This window comes from Clarias gariepinus, chromosome 27, assembly GCF_024256425.1.
Source record: "Clarias gariepinus isolate MV-2021 ecotype Netherlands chromosome 27, CGAR_prim_01v2, whole genome shotgun sequence".
Classification (NCBI taxonomy): domain Eukaryota; kingdom Metazoa; phylum Chordata; class Actinopteri; order Siluriformes; family Clariidae; genus Clarias; species Clarias gariepinus.
In genome coordinates this window covers 23,156,573-23,165,512 of record NC_071126.1, presented here as the reverse complement: position 1 = coordinate 23,165,512, position 8,940 = coordinate 23,156,573, and the positions used below count along the sequence as shown (strand labels likewise).

General features: G+C 38.7%; 1 protein-coding gene across 1 annotated transcript; it reads right to left on the bottom strand.

Moving 5' to 3' along the window:
- Positions 1 to 284: 284 nt before the first annotated feature.
- On the bottom strand, positions 285 to 5,110 carry LOC128514783 (gastrula zinc finger protein XlCGF57.1-like). The gene is made up of 5 exons (XM_053488638.1): positions 4,926 to 5,110; positions 4,592 to 4,715; positions 4,338 to 4,430; positions 4,089 to 4,208; positions 285 to 3,608 (listed from the first exon to the last, which is right to left on the bottom strand). Exons 1-5 carry the CDS (start codon positions 4,995 to 4,997, stop codon positions 2,035 to 2,037), a joined length of 1,983 nt encoding a protein of 660 aa, XP_053344613.1. The 5' UTR covers positions 4,998 to 5,110; the 3' UTR covers positions 285 to 2,034.
- Positions 5,111 to 8,940: the final 3,830 nt, after the last annotated feature.

Genomic DNA, 8,940 nt, shown 5'->3' with positions numbered 1-8,940 from the left:
CTATCAATGGGCCAACATTTCTAAAGAATGCTTTCAGCACCTTGTTAAATCAATGCCATGTAGAATTAAGGCAGTTCTGAAGGCAAAAGGTGGTTAAACACAGTATTAGTATGATGTTTCTAATAATTCTTTAGGTAAGTGTGCATTTAATATTTTTGTGTGCTTCGAAGATTGTGGCAATAGTTTGGGCTTCATCAAACATAAGATGACAGAAGACCAAACACCAGGTTATAATAAAACAGATTGTTTATTTCATGCATAAACACAACATATGCATTCTATAGTTTAACTGAACAAAACAAAAGCTTTTATGCTTTAGTGTTAATTTAAAAGGACACATTCCCACATGCCCAAAGCTAGGAGACAAATATGAGCAAAGACAAAACATCCTGACGCAAGGAACAGACACATGTACATTATGAGTCACAAAACAAAACAAAAAACATACAAAAAAATCATGTTTTCATTAACAAATACTTATGAAAAAATAGATTTAAAAAATCCACATTAGAAAAGGTTTTCTCCGAAGGTTTTAATTAAGGGCTGCATGAGAGTATGTCCACATGAGATTTGATCAAAGTTTCCAGTAGACAGGCCTCCACCCTGGCCGACCTCAATGCACTCTTGTCGACTTTCCTTTTACCTCAATCTAATTGATAAACATTTGATCTTGCACCAGTCTCAGTAGGAGAACTTTTACAATCAATTGATACAATTTTACCTAGTATACTGACCAACACTGATCAACCACAATATTAAAAAATAACATGAATGTTATATGTGCTGTGATGCCTGGCAGGAAATCCTTTGGGTTATGGGGTGGAAATTTTGAGTGCTGTGGCTTTAACTTGTTTGTCTGGCACATCCCATTGTTGTTCAATTGGATTAGGATCTAGTTAGTTTTTGGAACCGATATATATTTCACATTTGGCTTCTGTACACATCTATACATAATGTGAAATAAAACATTTAAGATTTGAGCAAAAGTCAACACTTCTTGAATCTTTAATTCAACAGCTTGACAAAAGTGTGTCATTAATAAATATGGAATTACAAACACCACTCTATTTTGGATGCACATAAATAATGGAACAAATGGCTAAGCGTGTATGGCTGATAATGGAACTGGTTACTGGTATGTATTTATGACTGATGATTAAAGTAGCAGGTTGAATTCTAAAGTATATAGAGCTATACTCTACTTGGATTTAGCCAAATGGTGCTAAAAACAGATAGAACATCACTTATTGCAAATGCATAAGGATATTGATGCAAAACACACAGTGAAAGCTACCCAGGGCAAACTTTACTTAATGAAGACAAACTAGAAGCAGAAAGACTCACAAACAAGCAGCAGCTAAAGGCAGCTGCAGTAAAGGTCTGTCAAAGCATCTTAAGGGAGCAAATTCAGCATTTGGCAATGTCCATGGGTTCCAGATTTTAGGCGGTCACTGACTGCAAAGAATCTTCATCCAAATCCTTACGCTTGTAATTATACTAGTTTGTTCCTTTATTTATGAGCCCCCTAAATCGTCTGTGTTTGTCCAAGAAAATGGCTGTAATTTCTCAATGGTTATTGCCACAGTTCTGTGAAACCCCTTGAAGTTATGTGGGAAGTCCTTTGGTCACATCATGAGTGTTTGGTGTTAAATTCAATGTGATGGTGTACTGCGGCCAAATCCCCCAAAGAAGTGTCTCCAAATTTTATGGTACGGGGTGTTGCGACTGATCGGTGTAGGTTATAGTTTCACATGTTTAAAATACTCAAAAATATATATAGTCTGGTCTGTCACTTGGCAGCAATGCAGATTTAAAAGGTTGGAATTTCTCATAATAAACTTTTCTAGATACAGAAACAATAAATATTTCCAGCAAAAACTCACAGGAAATATATTAATCCAAATACCTTCAAATATATTACCTTATAATAATACCAAATCATTGTGCTTGTTAAAGGTTAGTTCATTCAATTGTGTTTTTTCTTTTTTATTTTATATTTGGAGAAAGATCAGATGACATATCCCATGCTGGTTTTTAATTGCATTTGCATGTATTTTGGTGCTGCACAAGACGTCTCTTGTGATTAAACCTCTTCTCACATTGTGAGCACTTATATGGCTTTGTGTGAATACGCAAGTGTTTTCTGAGAGAAGATGGCTGTTTAAAACTCTTTTTACACTCTGTACATTGATATGGCTTTTCTCCACTGTGTATGCGCTGATGTACTATTAGACTACCTTTATGTTTAAACATCTTCCCACACTGTGAGCAGTGATACGGCTTGTCTTCTGTGTGAACGTGCAAATGTTTTCTGAGATCACCTTGTGTATAAAAACTCCTCATACACTCAGTGCAATTATATGGCTTCTCTCCAGTGTGAATGCGCTGGTGTAACTTTAGACTACCGTTTTCCGTAAACATCTTCCCACACTCTGAGCACTGATACGGCTTCTCTCCACTGTGAATGCGCTGATGTGCTTTTAGACTACTTTTCACTGTAAACATCTTCCCACACTCTGAGCACTGATACGGCTTCTCTCCTGTGTGAATACGCAAGTGTATTTTGAGATGACATGGCTGTTTAAAACTCTTCCCACACTCTGCACAAGGATACGGCTTTTCTCCACTGTGAATACGCTGATGTAATTTTAGTCTACTTTTTGCTATAAACGTCTTTCCACACTGTGTGCACTGATATGGCTTGTTACCTGTGTGAATATCCAAGTGTGTACTGAGATGGCCTTGTTGTTTAAAACTTTGCCCGCAGTGTGAACACTGATATGGCTTCTCTCCACTGTGAATGCGCTGATGTACTTTTAGGTGACATTTTTCTTTAAATCTTTTTCCACACTGTGAGCACTGATAAGGCTTCTCTTCTGAATGAATGTGTTGGTGATACTGAAGACTCCACAGTCGATTAAAACTCTTTCCACACTGTGAGCACTGATAGACCTTTTCTCTTGCATGAATTCGTTGATGTCGCTGAAGATCATTGCGCTTTAAAAAACTTTTGTCACACTCTAAGCAGGCATACAGGTCTTCTCCTGTGTGAATGCGCTGATGTAGTTGGAGATTACCCTGTCGAAGAAAACTCTTTCCACACTCTGAGCACTTATACAGTTTCTCTTCAGTGTGAATGCGCTGATGTACTTTGAGATTACCCTTTTCTGTAAAACTCTTCCCACACTGTGAGCACTGATACGGTTTTTCTCCTGTGTGAATGCGTTGATGTCGCTGAAGATCGTGACGCTTTAAAAATATTTTGTCACACTCTAAGCAGGGATGCAGCTTTTCTCCTGTGTGAATGCGCTGGTGTAGGTGGAGATTATAGCGTTGGGTAAAACTCTTCCCACACTGTGAGCAGGGATAGACTTCTTTCTGCACTTGGTTATTAGAGGTGTTACTGTTGAGTGTAACAGAGGCTGTTTCCTGAATACTGGAGCTTATGGTAGTGATATGGTTCTTGTCTTTTAACTCTCCCGACTGTAGCAGTCTCTCATGTTCCTCACAGTGGCATCTTCTGATGTGTTTGTGGAGGTCAATTGAAGACGTATAGGAAAGTGAACACCAGGAGCAGGAGAAGAGTGGTATCCGGCCCTCATTCACTTCTAAAGCAGAAAAGTAACCAGTATTACAAATTATTCATGGAAATAGTTTTAGGAAGGTATGGCAAAAAAAAAGTCCTTTTATATCAACAATACATTAAGATTAAAAACTTACATAGCTAAAAACTACCACTTCTTAAGAGAACTATAGTAAACTGTGAGGTTTACATTAACTGTGAGGTTTACATTAACATTACGGCATTTGGCAGACACCCTTATCCAGAGCGACTTTTTATCTAGTAAATAATAGTTCGACTATAGCCGTCCCATCAGGGAAGAACTCCATAGATGTGATAACCTGGTGATTCAGTACATTCAGGTGGTCAGATGACTTCATTTTATGGCCACATAACATTACTGAGTCTAGACCTGAGCAACTAATAAACCCCAGATCATAACACTGTCTCCAGAGGCTTGTACAGTGGAAACTATGTATGTGCATTATATTGTATAGTGTATGATGATATTTAGTCTGTACTTAACCACAGTCTGTTGTTGTACAGGGGTTGTCTTCATCTTCAGACTCTTCCTTTTTTACATGCTTTATTTCAAATCCTCTATTCTGTTTGTCGACATTTTCCACAGAGTTTGATGTTCCACCACCTGAATTTCCACAATATACATTTAAATACTTTCAGCAAGAAAAAAAGCTCCAGTCAAAAATGAAAATTTGTTAATATTACAGTAAGTTATTGAGGCCAGTCTAGACACTAATAAATCATGCTGTCTTACAGAACGTCTCTTCTTCTTTAAATTCTTCCTTTTTTACTTGATTCTGTTGGTCCACAGGTGTGATGTGTCCCACAGAGCCTGACAGAGCTTCACCTGAAATTTTATTCAGTTTTTTTTAATCATGTCATTTACCATAACTATGATACAAATATATTTTTAAATAAGTCAGTGATGCAGTTGATTGATGAATTAGGTTTAGACTACAAATGATTACTGAACGACAGATTGGACTGTAATGTGTTCTGCTGACTTACAGAGGTAGTCTTCATCTTCACTTTCTTCCTTCTTTACATTCTTCTGAAGGTCCACAGGGGTGATGTGTTCCACAGAGGCTCCACCTGAAGCCTGACAAGTTTCTGTCTGCACGTCCCCACAAAGCTAACGACAAAACAATAATAATACTTACGTACAAAAGAAAATCATCATGTCACATCGATCTGTCACTCACTGAGGAAATGATAATAACTTTACTTTTCCTTGATTAGGACAGGACGCAACCCAGCAGTAATGAAGCTGATTAAGAGAAGAAGGTGAATCTCTTCATATTAAAGATTACAGTTTAATTCCACACATATGATTAATGGTTACCTGTGAGCCAGCAGGACCAGGAGTGCATGGAGGTGTTTTAGAAGAACACAGTCCAACCTCTGCTGATTCCATTATAAGGTCTTCTGAGGTCTAAAGGGTCGTGTTTCTGGAAAAGGAGGATCTGATCAAACACCAGAACCCATTGTAAACACACACACACACACACACACACTTCATAGAGAATTCATACACACACTTCAGTTAGTTTAACTTAGCTCAGGGTTTAAAGTACACTGTAGTGAACTCTCTCAAATATATTACCACAATATCAGGTTTATGTTTTTAAATCAAACACATTTGTTAATAAACCCAGTCAGGAATATTTAAGGTAAATAATTACCTCAGTGAGAAAACTCCGCTGAGAGGGGAAGAAACAAAAACCCGCTTCTCCTTCTTCTTCTGTTGTGAGTTTGGTGTTCACACTGCCCCCTGCTGGGGGATTCTGTCACTGCATCAATGCGCTTACAGCTTGTAAATCCTTCTGGATGACCAGAAAAAAATACTGCAGTTCCATGTAATATGTTCGAAAAGAGATGCTGAGGCGAGTTTAACAGAATCAATCAACAGAATCAAGCATTTGACAAAAACATTAAAGTTATTTTTACTTCCAGGTTCCCCTCAAAAAGCAGATTACTAAATCGCCTCACTCAGTTATCTTCTGTACCACTTTATCATGTGTGCACAGTCACAGGGGGCCTGGAGCCCATCCACGAGAGTTAGGGCATGAGGTAGGGTGCCACTCCATCGCAGGGTACACAAACATACAAACACTCACTTACTCACACACTACAGACAATTTGGGGGAAGCCAATTAGCCTAATCTGCATGTCTGAACTGTGAAACTGCTAACTTCATGGACACAGAGGCGGTAATCAAACCTGATTATTAATTATTAAGGCCCAAGCTCTAGTAGGGTGAAGGACAATCTGATCATTTTGATTCATAAACATTCACATTTCATACAAACTTCTATACTGGGGTTAAGTAACACTGACACTGTAACATTCATAAACACTCTTACTGTGCTATAACGACAAGCCATAATGTTAAAAATCCCAGACGAATATTGTCTAGGTGTTCCCTTGTGCCACCAACACAGCTCTGACTTTTTCAGGCATGACTCCACAAGACCTCTTAAGTTATCAGGGTTTATCCATCATCAGTAATTTTAAAGTACTGCTGTAAGTTATAGGGTGGGGCCTCCAAGGATGAGACTTGTTTGTCCAGCACGTCCAGCTCAGTCAGATTGACAACTGGAGAATTTTGAGTTATGAAGATGCATTGCCCATTACTGTCATTACATGGTACATTGTTTTGTTCCGATTGCTTCGTCCAAGCAAGAGTTTTTATAAAATATTTGTGTCCTCTTTAATCACCCTGTAGTATTTTACCAGTTAGCCGAGGCTGATGTGTGTAGCTGTATCCAGGAGTGCTAGCTTTATTTAATGCTAATTACAGCTTTCTGTTAAACACAAGTCCTGATCCATGATAATTATATTTAACAATCCTAGCTTCAGATCACAAGTGCTGGCTGTGTATTCAGTGTTCTCTTTATATTGGACAGGGTGCCAATCCATCACAGGGCACACACACACACACGTTACGGACAATTTGGGAAAATGCAAACTCCATGCGCAGAGAGACGGGAATCGGGCCGGGAATCAAACCCCGACCCTGAAGGTACAAGGCAACAGTGCTAACATCCACACCACTGTGCCGCCGTCTCTACTGTATATTACTAAATTACTAAAACAGACTTTCTAGGTCTTTAGCTCGGCGAACAGACAGTTTTTTTTTTTTTTTTTTTTTTAACCTGAGTGACGAGACTGTGTAGCTAGCAGACAATCGGATGAGCCTGTTTGTTCTTTGGCCTGTCCTCTGGGTAGTCGAAATTGGAAGAAAAGTTTTTATAGTTACTAAAAAGTAACATAAAGTATAAGATAAAGTCTAAGGCCTTACCATCTTTTATTGCCACTATGTATAACTATTCCTTCTGAAAGTGGCAGGTTCTAACAGAAATAAAACGTTCTAGAGTTTAAGCAACTTTATCTCTTTTAAGAAATACTTAATTCCCAAGAAAGCAGATACTTAAAAAGAATCTCAGTTTCACATAGATCTCCAGGCTTTATTTATCTAAACGGGACTAAATTACATAGATGGTCATAAATTATTCATTTATTACAAGCCACAATTAACTAGGAATATATTTTACTGCTGTCATGTCTTGCATACTGAAGGAGGCGAACGCAGGTGCAAGTTTAGATGAGAAAACACAGGTTTATTATTTTCTTCGTATTAAATAAACATAACAGCACAAAACTAAAACAGAACAAAACCAAAATGAAAACGGAACGGCTCAGCAACCGTGTCCCAGGCTGGGTCTGCAGGGGGCTGTGTAAAGCGCACTTGAGAATGCGAGTACTCCCTTCTTGCACGGGAGATAACTAATAGGTGGACTGACGTTCCACAAACATACGTAACCTTAATGAAAGTCCTTTAATATCCACCGCCACCTCCTGCAGACGCCACTCAGTCCTGGGAGAGAGAGAGAGAACATATAAGTGGTGAGAAACAAACTTAACGGGCATATCAGTGACCAGACGAGGTGGTATGGGTTTCGCTGGGTTAAATAGAGTGACACAGGAGGTAGACACAGGTGATATTTGTTTAGTGTTTGATTAAATCAAATGGGGGAACAATAATGACACAGACACACTAGGGGGAGACAAAAGCCACAGCTCAGTAATCCGGTGAGCCTGATCTTACTCCCCAGGACTGAGGTGGCCCAGATGTGACAACTGCCCTCAAGAAATTATGGAACTGCTGTATACAGTATATAAAAAATAGCATACACCTTCCATGATCTGTGGAATAATGATCTAATCTCAACTGTTGAGTGTCAATTGAAAAGTGGTAGGTTTCAGCTACTTTAGTTTTTAATGTTCACACATTACTGAAATTAAATGCACCTTTGTTTAGTAGAGACTGTACCCTTTCTTTTTTTGGTTCATATCTGTGTGCTAGGGATCGGTTGGGTGGGTTTTACTGATGTTCTTCTGCACATCAATATTTTTATTAACATATTTTCCTAGTTGTATAGCATCATGTGGCATAGTTAGCATAGTAGGAGTAATTTTTTATATTTTAATTAAGATTTTTTAAAATACTTTTTTCACTTTTTTGTTGTAGAAATGTACAATGGCCAGGTACAGTATAGTCTGCTCTTGCTCCTCGTATTCACTTTCCTATACATCTTAAATTTACCTTCACAAACACATGCGAAGATGTCACTATAAGGAACATGAGAGACTGCTACAGTCAGGAGAGTTAGCAGACAAGAACCATATCACCACCATGAGCTTCACTATTCAGGAAACAGCCTCGATTACATGTGAGACTAACACTTTTATTAAACAAGAAAGAAGTCTATCCCTGCTCACAGTGTGGGAAGAGGTATTCCCGACACTATGAACTCCAGCTACACCAACACACTTAGTGGAGAAAACCTTCATACCTGCTTTGAGTGTGGAAAAAGTTTTCCAAAGTGCCTTGATCTTCAGCGACATCAACTCATTCACACAGGAGAAAAGCCGTATCACCATTCCCAACGAACAGACGCCGTATCCGTGCTCACAGTGTGGGAAAACATTTAAAGACCAAAGTCAGCTTAAAATCCATCAGCACGTTCATAGTGGAGAGAAGCCGCATCAGTGCTCACCCTGTGGGAAAGGTTTTGCACAAACGAGTAATATTAGTACACACTTGCGTATTGACACAGGAAAAAAGGTGTATCAGTGCTCAAAGTGCGGGAAGATGTTTGGAGTAAAAAGTAGTCTAAAATGACATCAGCGCATTCTCACTGGGGAAAAACCACATCATTGTGCACAATGTGGGAAGAGTTTTAATATGCAAAATGATCTCAAAAAACATGTGCACATTCACACAGGGGAGAAACTGTATCACTGCTCAGAGTGTGGGAAGATGTTTGCAGTAAAAGTAGTCTAAAAGCACATCA